The following is a 25532-nucleotide window of genomic DNA, read 5'->3' on the forward strand; positions in this document are numbered from 1 at the left end:
TAAGAATTACTACAGTTAAAAAGATGGACATTTCAAAGAAAAAATAGTGCCCAATGGTTAAAATTGTGGGATAGTTCCCAATGCTGCCCTCCCATCTGGCCATATACATAAAAGTGGTTGTAAACCTCTGATATGAAACATTTCCTCCTATAGTTGTTACTTACCTCAATCCAAAGCACTGTATGTGAGGAAACATATTAGGACTATCTTTGACCTATTTGAAATCTCACTGACAAAGACAGGTTCCAGAGACTTAGTCACACCAGAGGCTGTGCCACTGCTTTGGACCTGCAAAGTGGTCTGCAGCTAACCAACGCAGTACACAAAAGATGTGGAAATGGACACAAGTAGAGACCATTGCTTGAAGAACACATTCCAGGTTAGCCATGCACTATTCAACCCAACAAGGTCCATCTATGGTCTCCAAAGCTATTGCTGAGGATACAATGATTTGGAAGGCTGCTCCAGGTCAGCTCAAGTAGCATATTACACATCTTGACTGAAGAGAAAAAAAACTAAGGAGTACTGAGTATGTTGAAAGAGGATAAAATGGTAAAAATATAGTAAGAATTTTCCTCATTTATTTGCTTACTAGCAAAAAACAATACAGCGTGACAGGAGGTGGGGTTATACAGGGAGCAGAAAACAACACGGAGGTAAAATCGAAACTGAGGGCTCTGCTAACAATATAGTGACAGCAAGCAGAGATTCAATAATATCTGCGCCTGTAAATGATAGGGATAATTGCTTGCACCAATGGCACTCAGGCCGTAGTATAGGTGCGTTCCTCTGAATTAATTACGCATATCAAAACAAGGGGGAGAGACGAGGCCGTGTGTACCAAACCGGGATCTGGATGACTGGATGATTGAACGCAGTACTCTGCCTACTGCACTCCCCAGGTCAAATACCACGCTCCCCGAATACTTTCATTGGGACCTCGCTGGTGACACCATCCTCGTGGACGGAAGATAGCTTCATCAACCAGTTGGAGATGACATGAGCAAGATACGGCTTTCCTCTTTGATCGGTGTGACATGCTTACACTCGGGTGAGATCTTACCTTTTTCACTTCCTGTATAGGACTGCTACTTCAATTTGCAATCTGCACTCTACCCGTGAGCACTGATGGTTTACCGATACAGCCACATTTTCAAGCATGCTCTAATCCTCCAGGGCCCATAGTTCCTTATACATAGGATATTCCCTCCCATGCTATCTGTGTCCTGCGGCACTGAATGTTTATGGTGAACTTTTTACAGACAAGGACAGTAGTGCCTACTGCCCTACCAGCAAGCTGGTTACTGTCAGTTCCCCCCCTTATCTACATTCACATAGTGAATGTAGATAAGATAGTATTAGCTGCAACTTTGACACCCATTAGGAATATCAGCTTCATGTTTGATGACCTATTAGCAGACATCATTCTGTATTTATATGATAGGAGGTGTGCATGGTACATGTGTGTGGTGGCCATCTGTGTTTTTCCATGACAACGTTATCATTTTTTAGAATTGGTGGTGGTACCCGTTTTTAAACCATATTTTTTGATTGGTGTTCAAGTGAATTTTCAATAAACATTATTTATATTTTGGTAATTGCCTGTTCCTCCTTGACGAATTGCTTTTTTTTTTATACAGGGAGCAGACTTAACTTTTTTTTTGTTTGCCAGCGTCCCAACCTCCTTAATGCAGCAGTGTAACCCATCGGTCTGAAAGTATCTACTATTTCTGTGTACCTTAATAAAGGATAAAGAAACAAATAGCAGATTTTGCCATAAATCTTCTCGGTCCATGCTGCACTGTAATCAGTTATATCGTTCTGATGGTACAGAATTTGCCCATCTATGTTATGGACAAGTGGGAGTTCCCAACAGTATTTCTCTGTTGTCCTGATACAGTATGGTGAGTGAGTGTCATCATCCTAGAACTGAAAGGGTGTTACAGGAAGAATCAAGAGTCTGAAAAGAAAGGAAAAAAAGCATTGAAGGAGAAAGCTAACAGCTACTACATCTAAGGACTGATAAGTTGCAATATGTACAATTTTTTGATTTGGTGTCTGAAAACTTATCTAAGCCCAAAAACCAAAATTTAACACATTGCTGTTTATCAATCCTTAGATTACGATAACTTATAAGTTATCATTTTTGAAAATTTTTCTCCTTTGTCTTTAACTGACGAGACCGCAAGAAACACACATCTTGTCCTAGGTTGGCTATGCTCACTCACCATATACAGTGCCTTTAAAAAGTATTCATATTCCTTGACATTTTCCACATTTTGTCAAGTTACAACCAAAACGTAAATGTATTTTATTGGGATTTTATCTGATAGAACAACACAAAGTGGTACATAATTGTGAAGTGGAAAGAAAATGATAAATGGTTTTCAATTTTTTTTTTACAGAAACATATCTGAAAAGTGTGACTTTACTCTGATACCCCCAACTAAAATCTATTGGAACCAATTGCCTTCAGAAGTCACCTAATTAGTAAATGGAGTCCACCTGTGTGTAATTTAATCTCAGTATAAATACAGCTGTTCTGTGAAGCCCTCAGAGATTTGTTAGAGAACCTTAGTGAACAAACAGCATTGTGAAGGCCAAAGAACACATCAGACAGGTCAGGGATAAAGTTGAGGAGAAGTTTAAACCAGGGTTAGGTTTTAAAAAAATATCCCAAGCTTTTAACATCTCACGGAGCACTGTTCAATCCATCATCTGAAAATGGAAACAGTATGGCACAACTGCAAACCTACCAAGACATGGCCATCCGCCTAAACTGACAGGTCTGGCAAGGAGAGCATTAATCACAGAAGCAGCCAAGAGGCCCATGGTAACTCTAGATGACCTGCAGAGATCCACAGCTCAGGTGGGAGAATCTGTCCACAGGACACCTAATGGTTGTGCACTCCACAAATCTGGCCTTTATGGAAGAGTGGCAAGAAGAAAGCCATTGTTGAAAGAAAGCCATAAGAAGTCCTGTTTTCAGTTTGCGAGAAGTCTTGTGGGGAACACAGCAAACATGTGGAAGAAGGTGCTCTGGTCAGATGAGACCTACATTGAACTTTTTGGCCTAAAAGCAAAACGCTATGTGTGGTGGAAAACTAAAGCCTCATACACACGATTCGATTGTTGGCAGGGGATTGACAGACTGTTGTCCTAAAATCTTACCGTTAGTATGCTTTTTGACAATTGGTGTCCAATTTTTAGCCAACAAATGTTGGATGACAGGCTAGTAAATTTTTGTCAGACAATGGTTTGACATCAGATTTTCGTATGGTCCAAAGGGTGGCGCTCAAGCGCTGAAATTCCTCGTAGTACGTCACTACGTTCGCGTTTGTGATACGACAATTGTGTACCGTTATTATGCAAGACAAGATCCTGGCACACGCCCTTTTGACAAAAATCAGATGCTAGGTTGTCCAACAATCGTACCGCGTGTACGAGGCTTAACACTGCACATTACCCTGAACACATCATCCCCACCGTGAAACATGGTGGTGGCAGCATCATGCTGTGGGGATGCTTTTCTTCAGCAGGGACGGAGAAGCTGGTCACAGTTAATGGGAAGATAGCTGGAGCCAAATACAGGGCAAATTTAGAAGAAAACCTGTTAGAGTCTGCAAAAGACTTGAGACTTGGGCGCAGGTTCACCTTCCAGCAAGACAACGACCCTAAACATACAGCCAGAGCTACAATGAAATGGTTTAGGATAGATCAAAGTATATTCCTGTGTTAGAATGGCCCAGTCAAAGTCCAGACCTAAATCCAATTGAGAATCTATTGCAAGAATTGAAAATTGCTGTTCACAGACGCTCTCCATCCAATCTCACAGAGCTTGAGCTATTTTGCAAACAAAAATGGGCAGAAATGTCACTCTCTAGATATGCAAAGCTGGTAGAGACATACCCAAAAAGAATTGCAGCTGTAATTGCAGTGAAAGGTGGTTCTACAAAGTATTGACTCGGAGGGGTGAATACAAATTCACGCCACACTTTTCACATATTTATTTGTAAACAATTTTGAAAACCATTTATCATTTTCCTTCCACTTGACAATTATGTGCCACTTTGTGTTGGTCTATCACATAAAATCCCAATAAAATACATTTCAGTTTTTGGTTGTAACATGACAACATGTGGAACATTTCAAGGGGTGTGAATACTAGGGGTATGAAGGCACTGTAAATGTTGGAGCTGTGTTGTCACCCAAGGACACACATGTTCCCTCCACACCACTCACCTGAGCTGTAAGTGTTACTACTGCAAAAAAAATTATGTATTCTACTGTGTGGCAATGCAGTGTTTATTTCAGAAATGGATGAACTGAAATACCAATCTTTTGGCAAGTAAAATAGTAAAACAGATCCCATCCCGTATATGTATTTCTTTTTAATAGATTTTTATTTTTGTTCTTACAGTACACAGGTGACACTGTACAGGCTAAAGCGAAGCTAAAGGTAAAAATACTTACCGTAGTTCCAACGGCTCTCACTGGCATCTTCTCCCAGGCACTGGTCTTCAGCTGTCTTGATTGGCCGGCGAAGGATGACGTGACTCCCTCACATGCGCAGGAATGCAGTCATCCTGGCACATGGCAATGTGCTGAAATGTATATGTGTATATCTACCCCCCCAAACAAATTTCTACCTTGTTTTTCAAAGGTTTTCATGCCTAGTAATCCTCACTTAAAAGTGGAGTTCCAGCCGTTTCTGTGTTTATAAAAAGTGTAGCTGCTGACTTTTAATAAACACACTCACCTGTCCCACGGTCCAGCGATGCGGCCACCCAAAGCCTCGGTTTTTTCCCTCTCCTCTCTGCGGCGCCAGCATCACTATTGTGGGCACCCGGCTGTGACAGCTTGCGGCTTCACAGCCGGGTGCGCACTGCACATGTGCGAGTCGCGCTGCGCGTCCTAAATGGCTGAGGTGGAACTCCGCTTTAATCTAAGGTCCCATCATTTTCCCACCCATAATTTCCAATTGTGACAAATCTTTAGAAGCAGCTCTATATGCTAGTCTGACTGGTCTTGATGCTGTACATTTCATCGCCTTTTTTCACCTGCAAAGTGTCTAAATTGTTAGGATGGGATGTGGTCCCTGCTAGAACTATCCATGGATGTTTCAGTGCCGACGTGTAAGAACTGGTATGTCGCTGGACCAAGAATCAAGGCAAGCTTTAGGCTGGGTTCACATCATTGCGAATTGGATGCGGGTTTCTTCACATCCAATTTGCAATAGCAGAAGATTATGACCAGCTCTCTATGGAGCCAGTTCACATATCTTTGCTGCGGCTCCGGTGAAAATTTGCACAGGAGCCCTGTGCGTCTTTTGGTCCATTTCAGGTCCGAATTCAGTCAAAAATTCAGGCTGAAATCAGACCTGAAACAGAGAACGGGAACACACAGGACCCCTGCCATGACCTAAGTCGGTATTGGGTGTGAACCCAGCCTTACTGTTTGCTAAACACATTTAAAGAAAACAAGGCAGAGATGTAATAAGAGTGTGGGCGGAGGCATAACTGGCCATTTTTTAATTTGGACCCCTTACAGCTGGGTCCTAACCCTCAAAGCAAATTAAAGCAGAATAGAAACCTCCAGGTTAGGGGTTCCAAACTCCAGCAGCAGGCAGAATGAACATATCTACAACCTGTATTCCCACATGCAGGGGCATTGCTGGTACAGAAAGGTAAAAATCTCAGTACATTGACAGATGTTCACTCACCTGAAGCAACTGAAAGGGATGCAGACTAAAACTAGATCAGCCTGATGCCAGCTCATGCTTGTCCTTATTCTTTGGAAGTGGAAGGATCTGGTTTTAAGTTTCTGTGTGTTTGCATGGGTGGGGATTATGGGGCAACAGAGTCACAAAATCTGGTGGACAAGCGCTGGTGTATTCATAATATTTTGTTGTTATGCACAACCAAGTAAGCTTACTGCAATCGTAAATAGGCAACATTGGGAGATCACTACTATTTGGGCCAGAAGGGCCCAGTCTGTACCTGCTACACCAAAGGCAGATCAAGAACATTTTAAACATAAGTCCTGGTTCACACTGTCTGTAGCTGCCCCGCACAGCGTGACCTCAGTGCGGCTTGCAAACGACTTCTTTAAAAGAAGTCAATGCAAGCCGCTCCAAAGTCGCCCCAAAGTAGTACTTTTTCTAAGTCGGAGCGACTTGAGTCGCTCCTATTAGAATAGTTCCATTATACTGAATGGAGCGTGACTTGTAAGGCTGACAAGTCGCCTGACAGATTGCCCCTGTGTGAACCCGCACTAAAGGTTTATGTGAATCGCTACTACTATAAACAAAATACAACAGTAAATGAGTACTTACATTTGCACAGTGTAAGGCTAAAGCACAGAAAACAGCAAACATTTTGAAGTTATTCTCATCAGTTTTAGAGAAGGCACTTCCACTCAGTTTGTTCACCATTTGGACAACACCAATAACACTGCCTCTGCTTACAATAGGCATGCATAAAATGTTCCTTGTTGTATAACCTGTATATAGATCCACTTCTCTGCAGAGATACAAAAATGCAACTTAAGTTACATTGCTACTCCTTTATATCCATATATACATGGACAAATAACACAACAATTATCCATAATTTTTTAATTACGTCCATCATTCATAAAACTAAAATAAAACAAAAAAAAAACAAAAAATACTTTTAGGGAATGCATGTAATAGCAATAATATGTAATAAGGAATGCTTAACCAGTGCAATAGATTTCATCATGTTACTTTAATCATGACAACTGGACCACCTTTTACAATATTACATGTACTTTAAACAATGACATACTAATTGCATAACTAGATTATAAATATTTGGCAAGCTTTAAGTAGACATAACAGTCTGCGGACAAATGATAGTTAAGCCTCACACACATGGGCAGAATGTCGGGAGACATTTGCTGGTACAAAAAATACCCGCCGACATTCTGCCCGTGTGTATGTCTGTCGGACGTGCATACTGGAAAACCAGCAGCCGACCGACTCCCGTTCAGCACTATCAGCCAATGGCAGAGCGCTGACTTGAGTGCTCTAGCCGGGGGGGGGGGGGGGGCATCCCCCTGTAAGAACACAACAGCTCAGCGGGGGAGATCATTCCAGTTAGGCAAATAACTTGAAAAGATGTGGTCAGTACTGAGAGCCTGTATTTCTCTCAATTATGGAATCCTTTAAATTATGAAACTACGCCAGTGGTTTTTTTTGCTTTAGTGTTTGATTTAAACTAAACAAAGGATTTATTCTTATAAAACAAATTCTACCAGTTAAATCAACAACCAAGTGAAAAACAAAAAGCCTACTTGCCCATACAACCTGCAAGATAAACTTAGCACTACTTTTTTTACATCTCTGAACTTAGAGAAAAAGACAACTCCTGGCCACAGAGCTTCCCCACTGGATTTTTGAAAAATAAATAGTGTTATATTTATTATCATGGATGCATTAGTAAACGAAAGTTAGATTCTTCCAAGATAAGGATAACATGTGAGTCAAAGTCACCATCTGACCTTTAAAAAATGCAATATTTTCAGTTTGAATATTTGAAATATGGTATCTGCTACTGTGGTAGCGGTGGATGTGTAGGGGGCAAGCCAAAGTCAATGTAATATATAAATAAAATGAATAAAAAGCTTAATAGCTTCATAAAAAGAGATGACAGATGTACTGAAAGATCTGTTTTTGTTGAAAACAAAAAAAAAACATATTTGGGAGAGGAGAAGTTTTAAATAAATAGATATTAATTAAAATGACCTGTTAGGGAGAGACCCCACATTTGCTAAAAACTATTAAATTATCAAGCCTTGTGCTTATGCTATGTTTGGGTCCACAGAAGAAACCAACTATAAAGTAGTACTAAATTAAAAGGAAACTTAAAAAAAGTATTTTGCATAGCTAACATTTTGAAACAATTTATTTGTAAAGCAACTTTAAAGGGATACACTAGTGGCATGGCAGCTTGCTGGGTAAAGCCACAGCATTTTCTAGATGTCCTATTCACACTGCAACGCAGCCTGGAGCTGTGCTGCATTTTATCACAGCACATTGTACAGAACCGCATGGAACTGTATAGCAGCACAGCGCATCACACTGCTGTACAGGGACATGAATTGAAGTGTACTTACTATACACTTCAATTAAAGTTAAGTGAGAAAAAAAGGGAGCTGTGTAAGGCGCTGAATTCCGCATCACACTACCCTCTAACGCAGCCAGAACAGGTACCTGCTGGAGAGGAAAAAAACGAGATTTACCTCTTTGGCAGCTCTCTGTTGGGTGAGAATTTATCCTGCGGAATACATCAAGCTCTTTTTCAGAATAATCTACTAAACTGGCCAGAACCAGCTCTCGAGGGAGACTATTCCATATTTTTACAGACCATACTGTAAAGCTGGAACACAGGCTTCCCTGCTGCCCCCTCGCTCCCGCATGTACAAAAACATTTCACAACTGCTGGATGGCTCAACACTGCTCTCCACCACCGTGCCGAGATGGACTTAAATCACAGATGAGGACTCCTTATTTTACTATGCTTTTAACACTCCACGATGTTGTAAGTGCTTTTACCTCTTGTGCACCTTCGTTGTCACCATCGGTGGGTGTTGGAAACCATCGGTGGGTGTTGGAAAAGCAACGTGTTAAAGCGGATGAGTGCTCCTCTGTCCCGGAGACAACTCGGTGGAGGTGGTCCTCCGAGTTGCATTCTGGGAGAGGGTATTTATGGAACAGACGCCATGTTTAGGGGTTCGTTTTCAGCCACCTGCTGGCCCTCCTGGCCGACAGGTATGTGTTAGAGTACCACCTCGTGGTCCTCCGTTCCGGAGGCCCACGTTGCTGCGGCGCGTGGGTGGGCCCAGAAGCCTGTCTGGGGCCTACCACAGCATCCAAGGAATGGTCCTGAGCTGTCTATCCAGAGTGAAGAAGGTGGACAACCGAGACGATCCCAGGGGAGGACCCGTCATGGAAGGATCATGCAGAGTGCTGGTCTGGAGAGGGGCCTGGTGACTCGGTTGGAGGACGTATCCTGAAGTAGTCTTATTGCATGGTGCTGCCGGGTTGGCTTAGAGGTCCAAGTACTGTGTCTGACATTCATCACGAACCAATACATCCTGTGGCAGAGGATTGTACGGGTTTATTTCAAGCAAGTCTGTGGCAGAGACTTTTGTTCGTGCTGCGTGCTGGCTGCTAGGCAAGTGAGAGAGGCCTATCCAGGCGAGCAAAGATCGGGTCCCACAAAAGGGGATTGCATTCAATTACAGTGTTCAACCTTAAAGGATGTTCTGTGGCAGAGGATTGTACGGGTTTATTTCAAGCAAGTCTGTGGCAGAGACTTTTGTTCGTGCTGCGTGCTGGCTGCTAGGCAAGTGAGAGAGGCCTATCCAGGCGAGCAAAGATCGGGTCCCACAAAAAGGGATTGCATTCAATTACAGTGTTCAACCTTAAAGGATGTTCTAAAGAGACCTAAAGAAAGGTATTTGAGCTTCCCTGCAGTTTTCCTCCTGCCTCTTTCCTGCTACTTCCTTCGTTATTTGGTTCAATAAAGCATTGAAAATGTACTCAAGTGTTGGTGCTTATATCGTCCAGAGGTAAACTCAACGGAACCCTAGACCCGGTGCCGGTGAAACAGAGGTATCGAGAGTGAAGGTAACAGCCCGCTTAAACCAGCAGCTCCACCGAGAGTTAGTGCTACACTGTTATAAAATTTTGTAAATAAGTATGTTTTCTCCTTCACTGATGGGCACTGATGAGGCTGCACTGACGAGCACTGATGAGATGGCACTAATGAGGTGGCACTGATGATGACACACTAATATGCAGCACTGATGGGCACACATAGGTGGCACTGATAGGCTGAACTTGTGGGCACTTATAGACGGCACTGATGAGGAGGCACTGGCAGGCATTATTGATGGGCACTGATTGGCACCTCTAATGGGCACTGATTGGCAACCCTGGTGGTCCTGGGTGGGCATCTCGGGGGGGCTGCACTGATAATCAGTGCAGACACCCCTTGTCAGGAGAGCAGCCGATCGGCTCTCCTCTACTCGCATCTGTCATTGCGAGTGGAGGAAAAGCCGACATACGGCTCTTCCTGTTTACGCTATGATCAGCTGTGATTACATACAGCTGATCACATGGTAAAGAGCCTCTGTCAGAGGCTCTTTACTGAGATCAGTAATGCGGTGTGTTAGACTGTGGCTTATACCGCTGGACATCGTGACACGTCCAGTCAGGATAACTGAACCACTTTCTGGCTGTCATTCTGCTATATGGCGGGCGGGAAGTGGTTAATAATGATTTGTATATGGGGCAAATGTGGTCTCTCTCTCTTTATGCAACCTATAGCTTTTTTTACTACAAGAAAGTATTTTGCTAGCTTTAGTGACTGCAGTTTGGCATTGCACGTTATTAAGTCTATGATCTTCCTAAGCACTTAGGTCCTTCTCTAACACTGACTCCACCAATTGCTCTCCACCTAAATTGTGTGATGCAAGCATGTTTTTAGCCCCCAAGTGCATAACTTCACATGAATCAACATTAAATCTCATTTGCCACACATTTGCTCAATCAAACAGTGCATCGAGGTCAGCTTGCAAGTCGGAGATATCCTGTATTATTATTTTACTACATACTGTACAGTAGCTTGGTATCATCTGCAAACACCAAAATGGTACTTTTAATCCCAAACTCTATAATATTTATGAATAGGTTAAAAAGGTTAACACTGAACCTTGGGGTACACCAATAATAACCTTAGACCATTCAGAGTATGCACCATTAACCACTTGCTGACCAGTCACGGTCATTATACTGTGGCAGGTCGGCACGTTCCCGCGAGCCATCGTAGCTTGTAGGGGCAGGGTGCGAGATGTGACGTGCTAGAGCTGGATGAGGGGCCTGGTGGCGGCGCTGTGGAAGCGGGCGGCGGAATCGCTCGCGATGCTGAAGGAATCTACAGGAGTAGCGGGGAGCTGGATGGTCCAGTGAGCGTGGGATACGCACACCGGGAAGCTTTCTGGAGCCAGTGATCGGAGCCATGAATAGTACAGCAGTCCCGGTGCCAGCCGAAGACTTCGGGCTGGCCCTCCGTGCGGATTGGGTCTGCTCCCCTCCCCGCCGTCTTCCTGGCTCTGCTCCCGGATTGGGACCTCCCTGAGACATCCCTCCGGCCTCTCTTCATCCCCGGGTATTACCTGGGGCAGTGGCCCACTGTAAGCCCATTGGAAATTCAACTCGAGGAGCGGGCTAGAGCCGTGGATGCCAGCAGACCCATCGAGAGACCCCTTGGGAGAAGAGTACACTGATCGGAGGTAATACTTAGATAGTCTGGAGCAATCCCAAGGTAGGACTATGCTATGATATACACTGGCTGCGATATAAGGTACAAGCTTATGACAAACGTCTGGTAAAAAATAAATAAATAAATAAAAATGGGATTGTCTTCCCTGTGTTCCCTCTTCCCTGTGTATCCTATGGGCTATTCGGCTATACTACCCTATGGGCTATTGCAAGGCTGGTTCTAAGGAATTTTACGTCAAGATTTTTTCAATAGAAAAAAAAAAAAAAAAATACCACTGTAGATGCTTCGGTGACTGGTTTTCAGCTTGAGAGACTGCTTGTAAGGGAAAGTGAATAGTCCTGAACAATCAGTGTACAACCACAGTACCAAAAGCATTAGAGTGAAATGTGTGCTTGCTTAGATTAGCGCCACTCTTCAATAAGCACGCTCTGCGGAGAGGGAAGGTGCAGAGCAAAGGGGGAAAGGTGGAAGAGAAGTGAATAAGGAGAGTAGTGTGGGTGAGCGGAGGTGAACATGCGTGGTCGCTCCCAAAGAGTGGCGGAACCTAAGAAGCCGAGAGACAGCTTAAACTCAAGCTCTATCCAGAAATATCTGAAGGAAGCAAACTCGGGAAGCCCAAGGAGCCCTGCTCAGGAAAGCAAACAGGAAGGAAAGGATAAGAAGAAAGATCCAGCGAAAAATAAAGGCGCTCAAGGCGGAATACCCAGAGAAGAAGGGAAAGATCTTAGCTCTGAGGAAGAGAGTATCATGGAATCACTACCAACAAAAACTGAATTATTAGATATGTTTGCTAAGCTAGAAAATGTAATTAAATCTGAGATCCTCAATGTCAGAACTGATATGGGCCATCTGCTGAAGCGTGTGGAAATAGTGGAGGAAGCTTCAGAGAAGCAGGACCGAGAAATAATTGAATTAAAACAACAAATAAGGAACTTACAAATGGCCCAACGGGACACACTTTATAAAATAAAAGAGCAAGAAAATCAAAGTCGCAGACAAAACTTAAGGTTACGAGCCTTACCAGAACAACATGGAAGACCTGCCCACTAAAATAAAAGCTATTTTCAATCCGATATTAGACAGAGGACCCAATGAAGAACTGAAGATAGATCGGGTCCACAGGATAAGAAAACCCCCAAGCGTCAGTGAAGATACACCTAGAGACGTTATTATTAGATTTCATCATTACGAAGATAAGGCAAGGATCTGGAGCAATCTTAGAAGAGCTCAGCCTGTAAAATTTGATGGGGTAGTGAGCCAGATCTTTGCCTATCTTTCGGGGGGACCTTGTCCAGGAGACGCCAGCTAAGGCCTCTGTTGGAAATATTGAAGAAGGCAAACTTAAAATACAGCTGGGGCTTCCCTACATCTTTGAATGTTGTGAAAGCTGGTAGAACAGTCAGACTGAAACATTTAGAGGACCTACAGGATTTTTGTAGAGAACTGGATATTCCCGCTCCAGTTATACCTAGTTAGGTAGAGGAGGATCGTGATCGTTGTTGGGTTTCCAATAGGGCAGACGGGTGTATACGATTAAAAATTATGGAAAAAAGGGGGAGAGATGGGGGATGGGGTGGGGGTGGAGTTGGGGAGACGGGTGGGGGGGTGGTGCGATCTATATGAAAAGTTGACCGGTTTCTGGCCGACCACTGGCCCTGTTCACCCCCCCCCCGAGAGTGGGGGGGGGCGGGCGACCGTGGCGACCCGCCGTTGGAGCCACACCCCAATATTTCATTTGGACGCAGGCAGAGATTTATGTTATCCTTCGGCTGCGGACCTAGAGCCAGGTATTGGCTGGCAGGGGGAGGAGGGTGGGAGGGGATATGGGGGGTTGGGTGGTATGGGTGGAGGAGTGGAGGGGGGAGGGAGAGGTAGAATTTGGGGGAGCGGTGATGGGAGTGGGGGGTGGGGGATGGGGGGGTGGGAACCGTCCTGCAGGGGCTCCATAAAGGGGTTTTAAAAAGAACATGCATTAGTGTGATGAGGCCCAATCTTGAGAACAAGGCGAGATGATAGAGATCAATTGTCTGACATACAACGTAAAAGGGCTGAATTCTCCTTCCAAGAGACATAAGGTGCTAAGAGAGCTAGAGCATTATAGTGCGGATGTAGTGTTTCTTCAGGAGACCCACCTAACACTGGATACACGTATCAAGCTGTTTTCCAATTATTTCCCAAACTGGTTCTATAGTGACTCCCCTATAAAGAGGGCCAAAGGGGTGGCAATTGGGTTCTCAAAACGGACCAAGTTTGTCCTCTTGGAAAGGAGAGCAGACTTGGAAGGCTGTTATCTTTTCTTGAAGGTGAGGATTGGGGAAAGGATTTTTACTTTGGCAAATGTGTATTGCCCAAATAGAAATTCGATTGGGTATTTGTCCCAAGCCCTGAATAAGCTGATGGATTTTAGGGCGGGAGAGGTAATACTGGCAAGGGCTTTTAATTTTTGCTTAGATCCAATGTTGGATAGCACATCCAGATCACAGGGAGTAAGCAGAAAACTATTAAAAAACATTGGGCTCAAATTACATAACTGCCAAATGATAGATGCATTGAGAGTGCAGCACGCAAAAGATAGGGATTATACTTTTTTTCTCCCCAATGCATGGGTCCTATTCTAGACTAGATTACTTAATGGTAGACCACAGTCTGTTAGAATATGTAAAGGACACGAAGATCGAAATAACCATGGTGTCAGACCACTCTCCAGTCTTTATGGAGGTGGGGATTCCGGGACTGCGGAGGTCCCCATTCTCATGGCACTTAAATGAAAAACTTATTGATAATCCCAATATTAGAAGAAAAATACAGGAAGGAATCGAAGGGTTTCTTTCGATAAATGATACGGGGGAGATATCAGGATCAGTCCTGTGGGAGACATTAAAAGCATACACAAGGGGCATCTTGATCTCAATCGGGGCAAGCGCGAAAAAAGAAAGCTTAAAAAGAAAGGCAGATCTTATAAAAGAAATTCACCACTTCGAACAAACCCACAAAGCTTTTAAAGGGAGTCACATCACGCTTCCACAACAATTAATAAAAAAAAGAGAAGAACTAAAAGACCTAATGGAGATGGATTCTAACCGAATCTTAAATAAACATCTAAAAGAGAGATTCAGAGGGGGAAATAAAGTAGGAAAGCACCTGGCAACAGTATTGAAGAGGAAAAGAGGGGCGAACTTCATTGACAGGATTCAAAATAAAAAGGGGGTACTAAGACATACATCTAGAGAGATAGCTGAAGAATTCCGGAAATACTATACAACTCAGGGGTCACAATAGAAGGTATACCACATCTTTAACCCCGATATTACTGAATTCGGCTAAAAGTTTAATTCCAAAAAAATGGCAGGAGGTAGAGGGCCCAAACTTGCGCGACTGGATAGTAAGGTTAAATGAAACCTACATCTTGGAGGAGGTCGAGGTTGAGGGCACCGGGCCAGGGGAAGAAGTAGAATCTGATAGGGCTAAATGGGCGAAGTGGATAGCTTTTAAAAAAACGGGGAGATTTGCGGAGCTGTTATTGAGATAACGCATGTTTCTTATTGGGAGAGTTACTGCAGGACAGGGGGGGGGGGCCTAAGGGAAGGGCACTGAGGAAACTAACATAGTATATGCTGGGGTACGATACAGGTTCCGTGTGGTTTTTGTACTTTTTCAAAGGTTAAATAAAGAATTATAAAAATGAAAGGGCTACGCTACTATGATGTGATAATGAGATGGGATAAAAATGAACTATAATGGTGATTTAAACCTCTCAAATGAACTCGCTGATCTAGCACAAAAGAATTAAAAAAGATAAAAAAAGTAAAGTATGTTCTAAAGAAACCTAAAGAAATGTATTTGAACTTCCCTGCAGTTTTCCTCCTGCCTCTTTCCTGCTATTTCCTTTGTCACTTGGTTCAATAAAGCATTGAAAATGTACTCAAGTGTTGGTGCTTATATCGTCCAGAGGTAAACTCAACGGAACCCTAGACCCGGTGCCGGTGAAACAGAGGTATCGAGAGTGAAGGTAACAGCCCGCTTAAACCAGCAGCTCCACCGAGAGTTAGTGCTACATGTGGGGGCGTCGTCCGGGATTTGTTGACCATCAATTCTCGCAACCCAGAGAGGTGTTTCACCGGGAGTTTACGGTGAGAGCTGGACTTTGTCAGTTTTTCAGGAAGAGGTTAAAAGTTGCAGGACTTTATTTCTGAATGCGTAGGCGGCGAGCGCTAGTAAAAGCCCAGGAGCTACGTGATCAGAAGAACAAGTGAGAGGAGCCTACCCTACTTGATACCGCATGGGACGCGTGTATGTGTTTGGCGCCAGAGAAGAAGAGAGGCCTCGTGAACAAGTGGGAGGAGCCTACCCTACTTGATACCGCATGGGACGCGTGTATGTGTTTGGCGCCAGAGAAGAAGAGAAGCCTCGTGATCGTGCTGAGCAGATCAGAGTGTGGCCATGTTTTTTTCAGCGATGCAGCCAATTACGGGACCAAGAATGTTCCCTGCAAGCACTGTCGAATATTATACTGACCGGAACCCTGCTTACGGACACTGGTGTTCGTCTGAAGCCGCAGGGGAGGTTTGTTCTGTATACCTCAGGAGATATTGAAGGACTGGGCATGATCTGCCACCGATGTGAAGGACTGGCCGTACATCTCCGTCCATTTGGCCGATGTCCGCAATGTGGAGAGGCAACCTACCATGTCGCCCCGTGCTTATCGAATGGATTGGGCAACAGGTATCGCCACAGTAGAAGCTGCTACTACTACGGAGAGAGAACGGCAGGCCACCACTTCGCCTGTTGTTGCCGAGAATGTTCTGGAGAGAGACACTGCTGTTGCCGTCTCATCAGCGGACATTGCTTTGAATTCTCTGTCCACCACGCCTGTCTCTGTTATACCTGTCCAGAGGAAGGTGGGATATGTGAAGGCTTCCCGCGGCCGTGGCCGAAGCCTACCCCAGAGACTACCCGAACCGGATCCAACAAAGTCCACGACGGGAACGGGTAAGCAGCTGATGGGGAATGTATCTGGGACTGTAAATAAATATCTGCCAGCAGAAGAACTGGGAGATTCGGAAATAGAATCCTTGTCGGATCTTTCCGGCGATGATGACCTATTTGAGACTATGTCACAAGAGATGTTATGAGCACAAGGCGAGGATGTCGCCTCTGCTATGACTTTCCCTGAATGGACAGCCCTGAGTTCTGGGAAGACGTCACCCTGTGTGGAGCCACACACAACAGTAAATGAGACATTGTCAAAAGTTGTTAGTTCACTTCAGATACCAGCTGGGTCTATGGTGATCAAATCATTGGATTCATGTGTGCCTCCTGGCATGGGGAAAAACAGATCCTTGCCCAAACTTGCACATTTGCAGAGAATGTTGAACAAGCGTGTAGCTACGGAATATGGCTTAGAGTTCCCTTATGTCCCTCAGGACATAATGCAAGTGATTGAAGTTAACCGGGAACTTTGGTACAGTGAAGCTGTTTGGGACTATTTGTCTGTGCCTAAGCCTTTCCGAAAGACTGGATGTTCTGTTAAAATGGATGAACGTTTTAGTGGATGTTTTATGCACTGGAACTTCGGTCGGCACATCTATGCTGACAAAGTAGTTATCTGCAGGCCCGGAAAAGAGGACGTTGTGTATTTCATTACTACAGTGGATAAACTGGGAAAGACACTGACCTTGCCAGATCCCCGGTTTTATTGGTGATTATGGACAAAAAAAACTTTGGCGTTAGTTAGTTAGTGTCAGTATAAAGAGATCTTCGTGGTCAAGATATGGATATTCATCTCAGTGTTTCAAATCCAAGGACTACTTTTTGCTAGCCGGATTTCTTTCATTTGAAGGGAGAAAAAAAAATTATACGGGGATGGACTCCTAAAGATTATTTTGATATAGATTATGCGAAGAGAGTCTCATTTTTAAATGAGGCTTTGCTCTTGAAGTTGTACAGGATATATGTGTGTTAATATGCTTTCCTTTTCAGGAACCATTTGATCCTCTATCAAGCTGTTAGGATTTTCAGCTAGATAGACAGTGAGGTTATGTACAGTCATAGGATGGTTTTGTTTACGGACGTGAACATATTGTTTTATAGATGTTAATCTTATAATGCCAGTCCACTGTCTTTCCTTCTTCTTTATCTAATCCAAGTTTTAAGCTCAAATACCTACTCCCAGGCTTGGGAGTTATTATCATTATTTTTGGACAGACGTTGGGGACAACGTCTATTGTAGTGGGGGGAGTATGTAGTGCTGGTAGATTTATGATCTACCATCTGATAGGTAAATGTAGTGAATTGCTCGTTATAGGAAGTTAGATTTGCCTCTGTTCCAGCTTGGCTGACGTTGCGTGTGGTTCCACATTGTGCCGGTGGGTGTTGGAAAAGCAACGTGTTAAAGCGGATGAGTGCTCCTCTGTCCCGGAGACAACTCGGTGGAGGTGGTCCTCCGAGTTGCATTCTGGGAGAGGGTATTTATGGAACAGACGCCATGTTTAGGGGTTCGTTTTCAGCCACCTGCTGGCCCTCCTGGCCGACAGGTATGTGTTAGAGTACCACCTCGTGGTCCTCCGTTCTGGAGGCCCGCGTTGCTGCGGCGCGTGGATGGGCCCAGAAGCCTGTCTGGGTACCACAGCAGCCGAGGAATGGTCCTGAGCTGTCTATCCAGAGTGAAGAAGCTGGACAACCGAGAAGATCCCAGGGGAGGACCCGTCATGGAAGGATCATGCAGAGTGCTGGTCTGGAGAGGGGCCTGGTGACTCGGTTGGAGGACGTATCCTGAAGTAGTCTTATTGCATGGTACTGCTGGGCTGGCATAGAGGTCCAAGTACTGTGTCTGACATTCATCACGAACCAATACAACCTGTGGCAGAGGATCGTACGGGTTTATTTCAAGCAAGTCTGTGGCAGAGACTTTTGTTCGTGCTGCGTGCTGGCTGCTAGGCAAGTGAGAGAGGCCTATCCAGGCGAGCAAAGATCGGGTCCCACAAAAAGGGGATTGCATTCAATTACAGTGTTCAACTTTAAAGGATGTTCTAAAGAAACCTAAAGAAAGGTATTTGAGCTTCCCTGCAGTTTTCCTCCTGCCTCTTTCCTGCTACTTCCTTCATTACTTGGTTCAATAAAGCATTGAAAACGTACTCAAGTGTTGGTGCTTATATCGTCCAGAGGTAAACTCAACGGAACCCTAGACCCAGTGCCGGAGAAACAGAGGTATCGAGAGTGAAGGTAACAGCCCGCTTAAACCAGCAGCTCCACCGAGAGTTAGTGCTACACTGTTATAAAATTTTGTAAATAAGTACGTTTTCTCCTTCACTGATGGGCACTGATGAGGCTGCACTGACGAGCACTGATGAGGTGACACTAATGAGGTGGCACTGATGATGACGCACTAATATGCAGCACTGATGGGCACTCATAGGTGGCACTGATAGGCTGAACTTGTGGGCACTTATAGACGGCACTGATGAGGTGGCACTGGCAGGCATTACTGATGGGCACTGATTGGCAACCCTGGTGGCCCTGGGTGGGCATCCCGGGGGGGGGCTGCACTGATAATCAGTGCAGACACCCCTTGTCAGGAGAGAAGCCGATCGGCTCTCCTCTACTCGCATCTGTCATTGCAAGTGGAGGAAAAGCCGGCATATGGCTCTTCCTGTTTACGCTATGATCAGCTGTGATTATATACAGCTGATCACATGGTAAAGAGCCTCTGTCAAAGGCTCTTTACTGAGATCAGTAATGCGGTGTGTTAGACTGACACACCACACCAGCGAGCGCCGAGCTGCGCGCAATCGCGGCTTATACCACTGGACGTCGTGACACGTCCAGTCAGGATAACTGAACCACTTTCTGGCTGTCATTCTGCTATATGGCAGGCGGGAAGTGGTTAATAATGATTTGTATATGGGGCAAATGTGGTCTCTCTCTCTCTCTGCAACCTATAGCTTTTTTTACTACAAGAAAGTGTTTTGCTAGCTTTAGTGACTGCAGTTTGGCATTGCACGTTATTAAGTCTATGATCTTCCTAAGCACTTAGGTCCTTCTCTAACACTGACTCCACCAGTTACTGTCCTCCTAAATTGTGTGATGCAAGCATGTTTTTAGCCCCCAAGTGCATAACTTCACATGAATCAACATTAAATCTCATTTGCCACACATTTGCTCAATCAAAGAGTGCATCGAGGTCAGCAAGTCGGAGATATCCTGTATTATTATTTTACTACATACTTTACAGTAGCTTGGTATTATCTGCAAACACCAAAATGGTACTTTTAATCCCAAACTCTATATTATTTATGAATAGGTTAAAAAGGAAGGGTCCCAACACTGAACCTTGGGGCACACCAATAATAACCTTAGACCATTCAGAGTATGCACCATTAACCGCTTGCTGACCAGCCACGGCCATTATACTGCGGCAGGTTGGCACGTTCCCGCGAGCCATCGTAGCTCTACATCAGGCCCTTTGAACAGGGACAGCAGGCGCGTGTGCTCCCGCTGCACTGCGGGAACCGATGCGCTTGGCAAGCGGTCGCGATGACTGCTGGCTATGCGCGATCACAGGCACGAGAGCCAGAACAGGGAGTTGTGTGTGTTAACACACAACTCCCTGTTCTGAGAGGAGAGACAGATCTTGTGTTCCTACTAGCTAGGAACAACAATCTGTCTTCTCCTCTAGTCAGTTCCTTCCCCCTTCAGTTAGAACACAAACTGAGGGAACACAGTTAACCCCTTGATCACCCCTTGATCACCCCCTAGTGTTAACTCCTTCCCTGCCAGTGACATTTACACAGTAATCAGTGCATTTTATAGCACTGATCGCTGTATAAATGTCAATGGTCCCAAAAATGTTTCAAAAGTGTCCGATCTGTATCCATCTAACTTTTGCGCAAACCAATCAATATACGCTTATTGCGATTTTTATTACCAAAAATAAGTAGAAGAATATATATTGACCAAAACTGATGACGAAATTAGATTTTTAAAAACATTTTTAGGGATATTTATTATAGCAAAAAGTAAAAAATATATTTTTTTTTCAAAATTGTCGCTTTTTGTTTATAGCGCAAAAAATAAAAACTGCAGAGGTGATCAAATACCTCCAAAAAAAAGCTCTATTTGTGGGAAAAAAAGGACGTCAATTTTGTTTGGGTACAGCATCGCACGACCGAGCAAGCGACGCAGTGACGTATCGCAAAAATTGGCCTGGTCAGGAAGGGGGTAAATTCTTCCAGGGCTAAAGCGCTTAAAGCACTACCCTCTATGGTCTTCTAGCCAGATTTTTTTCCATTTTCAAACTGAATTTCCTAAGCCTGTAGACTTTAAACCTGCAAATTAGCTGGGGGGGGGGGACCCAAGTACACTATATCCACAGCTGCTCCTTTGTCGACGTTTTTGCTTACTTCCTCATAAAAATAAATCAAGTGTGTTTGACAACTTTGGTTTTTCATGACTCCATGGTATCTATTGTTTAAAATATTACCTACTAGCAAAAGCTCTTCTATGTGGTCTTTTGCTAAACTCTCAAGTATGTTCCTGACTACAGAAGTCAAACTAACCTGTCTACAGGTACTTGGTAAAGACTTGGATCCTTTCTTACAACTAGGCACCACACTGGTTATGCACCAAGCCAATGGTACCTCACCATAATTAAAGAGTATCTAAAAATTTGAAATAATGGCTTTGAAATGTCAAAACTCAACACTTTAATGGCATGTAGGTGTAAGCAATCTGGTCCAGATACTTTATACACCTTTATTTTGTCTAAATGTTTCTGGGACATATCAATTTTGGGGTTAATTTGGGGCTATATCAATACTATCCCAGTTATGGACTTAAGCTCCCCAATTTTCCTTTCTATGCAGAGAGCTGAAGAAGGTATGCGACACATTTTTCTTTCTTTGCCCTGTCACCAACTCAAAATTACTTTGTAAAAGGGCCCAAGTGCCCAGGCCTGCCCTTTTTACTGTTCTTATATTTAAACAATTTTTAGGGGATTGTTCCACACTCTTTTGCAACCTGTTTTGAATATTTATGCCCTTGAGTTTCTTTTTTACATTTTCTGTTATATTCTTTATAACTTTTAAACAATGATAGCATTCCTTCATTTTTCTATGCCCTTTTCTATTTAAAGCTTCTGTAACATGAGACGTGAGCCACATAGGTTTAAAAGCCTAAAAATAAAACCTATTGCCCATGGAAATATATTTTGCAGTGTGTTTGCATACAATGTGCAACATTTTCAGTTCTGCTCTGTTTTTTTTCAATGACAGTAATCCCTCCAAGTGTTTGGAGAGCAGCTTACAGCCTTTGAAAAATTCTCTCTCAAGCAGGTGCTTGTTGTTTACAGCTTACATTAAGGCTACTTTCACACTGGCAGCGCAGGCCGTTAGCGCTAAATCACTGCTATATTTTGCGGTGCTTTAGCGCTGTTTTAGCAGTGCTTTTTGGCCACTAGCGGATCGGTTTTTACACAAAAAGGGGTAAAAACTCCAGTTTTGTGGTGCTTTCAAATTGCTTTTAAAGCGCCTTGGGAGCAGTGGCCATTCAGTACAATTGGCAGGGGCGTTTTGGGAGTGCTAAATACAGCACTCCCAACCCGCACCAAAGATGCTGCTTGCAGGACTTTTCCTAACGTCCAAGTGCGTCACCCCAGTGGGAAAAGCACACACTGCACAGAATGGGAGGCAATTTTCAGCCGCTTTTTAGAGGCTCTTTCAAGTGCTAAAATGCCTGAAAACTGCCTCAGTGTGAAAGGGGTCTAAATGAAATCATGTTATGGTCACTGCTACCCAGATGTTCCTTTATATGAACATTTATAGTAAGCTTTGCATGATTTGAGATTACCAGGTCCAGCAGTGAATAATTTCCAGTTGGGGCTTCTATAAACTGTATCATAAAATGTATGCATTATATACTTTGAGAAGAATGCAAGACGTTTTGACAATCGAGAAGCTGCACAGTGAGTGACACACTGATCGCTGTGCTCCAACCTTAACTCTCAGTTTCACTGCCCAAAACTTCAGCACTGATATCACCATCAGAGGCTACATGTACTGTAAGTAACACTTTTCAAGAAATAAGATACAGCCAACAGTAGGGCACACACCATTAGAGGTACCATTTTGGTATTTATATTACATCTATCATGGTCTTTTGTACTTAAAATCCCTTTCTTGGAGCATAACACATCAGAATAAAAGCAGAACTTCACTTACTAAAGTAATTCCTGCTGATGGGCCTGGGCCGTCTAACATTTTTTCAAATCTGAAATGTGTATTTGGACAGGGGCAAAATGTGAAATTTCGCCCAGGTCAGAATACGCTTGGTTTCTCTGAGAGCAACCTGATTCCCTGTGTCATCTTGAAGATTGATGTATGCCACCATTGCGGTGTTGCCAGATTGAAACCGGACTGTCAGTCCCCAAAGCAGAAAGGTCCAGTGTAGAAGGGCAAATTAAATTGGCTTGAGTTCCAAGACATTAAAATCGGCATCCTCCGATGACCACGTCCCATGATCACACAAGGAAGCCAGGGCACCATCATCCCAGGACCACACAGCTGTAAAGGTCCCACCACTTTAACTGTGGGCACCCCTTCTTTAGGACGGAGGTTTGTTGCCAGTCTTGGTAAGCATGGGGGTCCAGGCTCTGAAAGGGAACCTTCTGCTTCACATTAAAGCTCTTAAAGAAACAAAAAAGCTTCTGCTGCTTGTACAGTGGTAAGGGTGAGCTTTCCTCTCATAATCTTTGAAATAAATGTATCCAAGGCATTGGTGTTCACCTTTGAAAGCCAGAGCATTCCTCTCATGTGAACTGACATAAGGCAGAGGCGAGAGAGTTGTCGGAGTGAATCTCCCAACCTGTCCACACAGGAGCGTGATGCTTCAGGGAACAGCTCCAAGGGCTGTCTAGCTAAATGCCCTGACTTAAGGGCCCCTTAGCCCGGAGCTGTGTGAATCAGCTCCATTGAGAGCCAGTCACAATCTCCTATCATGCGAATTGGATCCGGGGAAACCAGCATTAAATTTGCATAATTGTGAATCTGGCCTCAAAGGACTATTGGAAGTAGCAGTACAAACAAGTAAGCTCCAAACTGATATAGAAAAATATTTACAAATCTTTATTACAATGTACAATGATTACAGCATGAGTGTATGGACATAACCGTCACATAACAAAGAGGATTACAGAGACATCCAAATATCAAATACTAATATGTCATCTACTGGAACTGTGTTCTAATACTTGTTGAGTGAACCGCTTAGGGGTGCAAACACCTTGCCCAGATGAGGCCATTCAATGTACAGATCCTCTTCAGTGTGAGGATGTATACAGAACAGGATTAGGCTGAATATTACAACCTTTCTAGACCCCGAAGTCTGTCACCTTAGGTCCAGTGAGGACAGTTTCAAGTTTTTATGGAATACCTCTGTGAGGAAACTCTTTGCGGTACCTTGAGTTTTGGAAATGTTTGATGCCAGAGAATACTCCTCAGGCGATATTTCCCCTCAGGAGTCATCTGCTTCCTCTAACCCCTCCTCCTTCAACTCCTCCCCATCCAAACCTATGGAACCTAGGAAGGGTGGGAAGGAAAATTCACAAGGAAGCTTCTGTGGTGTCAGAGACCTGGATTGTTTACAATCGCCCCTCTAAAAATACTTATGAATATCTTGCCAGTTGTTCCAGCACAGCGGAGAAGGCAGCACAAAATTACTCCTTGGATGCGAAGGTCCCTTAGGAAGGAGCCCCAGAAGGAGTGAGTGATAATCCAGCTTCTGATTCAGAGCCAGATCCAGTCTATTGCCCCATAAATTAATTTCTGGAGGAAAGACCATTATCAACACCAATGTAAGTGTTAAGTCCCCAAGATTCCTGTCGCCCTTGACTCAGATCCATCATGTTAGTCAAGCTAGTTACAGCACTGGATACAAAGAGGAGTGGGGGCCTCCCAGTATCCCACCACCCGAGGTCCCGCAGTCGCAATGCAGCCTGTGTTGTACAACACAGAGCGAGCCTGCAGAGGTTGCGTCCCATGTGGTTGGTGACCCAGTCAGGAGGAGCCTAAACCAAGATGGTTGCTGCACATGTGCAGTGTACCAACTATTTTCACCTCAGACTATCGCAATTATTTATGATACATGGTGCTAAAAAAACATGCATCAAACAACTGCCCTTTTATAAATAAGGCTTTTTAACTTTCCTATAAAATCCTTCTCCTGCATTAGAGGACACAGATCTTGTTTGCATCTTGGATGATTAGGTAATGCAGCTACTGTCACTGGCAAACAAAGCTGTAAGGACAATCCCAGCATTAACCCCTTCCACTCCAAGCCTCAGTTTGGTAGAAAGCAATAAGGACTGATTCCTACCACATGGAAGAGACCTGACTTGTAATGTACTGCAAAAAAAAGGATTTTTACAGGTAGGTGAAAAATTCAACTTTCTTAACCATCTTTGACTGACGTACACACACACACACACACATTATATATATATATATATATATATAATATATACACAGTGGGGACGGAAAGTATTCAGAGCTCCTTAAATTTTACACTCTTTGTTAAATGATTTTATCAAATGGCTGCAATATAAGTTCATTTATTTCCTCATTAATGTACACACATGACCCCATATTGACAGAAAAACACAGAATTGTTGACATTTTTGCAGATTTATTAAAAAAGAAAAACTGAAATATCACATGGTCATAAGTATTCAGACCCTTTGCTGTGACACTCATATATTTAACTTAGGTGCTGTCCATTTCTTCTGATCATCCTTGAGATGGTTCTATACCTTCATTGGAGTCCAGCTGTGTTTGATTATACTGATTGGACTTGATTAGGAAATCCACACACCTGTCTATATAAGACCTTACAGCTCACAGTGCATGTCAGAGAAAATGAGAATCATGAGGTCAAAGGAACTGCCTGAAGAGCTCAGAGACAGAATTATGGCAAGGCACAGATCTGGCCAAGGTTACAAAAAAAAATTCTGCTGCACTTAAGGTTCCTAAGAGCAAAGTGGCCTCCATAATCCTTAAATGGAAGATGTTTGGGACAACCAGAACCCTTCCTAGAGCTGGCCGTCCGGCCAAACTGAGCTATCGGGGGAGAAGAGCCTTGGTGAGAGAGGTAAAGAAGAACCCAAAGATCACTGTGGCTGAGCTCCAGAGATGCAGTCGGGAAATGGGAGAAAGTTGTAGAAAGTCAACCATC

At 43.8% G+C, this 25532-nt stretch overlaps 1 protein-coding gene across 2 annotated transcripts in view; it reads right to left on the minus strand.

Moving 5' to 3' along the window:
* PDE10A (phosphodiesterase 10A) overlaps nt 1–25532 on the minus strand; it is a 516915-nt gene that overhangs the window by 166205 nt on the left and 325178 nt on the right. For both annotated transcript variants that reach the window (XM_073627496.1, XM_073627495.1), the window contains exon 13: nt 6335–6521. In XM_073627496.1, the coding sequence (XP_073483597.1) occupies nt 6335–6521 (187 nt within the window). The remainder of the gene's footprint in view (nt 1–6334; nt 6522–25532) is intronic.

The sequence above is a fragment of the Aquarana catesbeiana genome, linkage group LG04 (genome assembly GCF_042186555.1).
Source record: "Aquarana catesbeiana isolate 2022-GZ linkage group LG04, ASM4218655v1, whole genome shotgun sequence".
Taxonomy (NCBI): domain Eukaryota; kingdom Metazoa; phylum Chordata; class Amphibia; order Anura; family Ranidae; genus Aquarana; species Aquarana catesbeiana.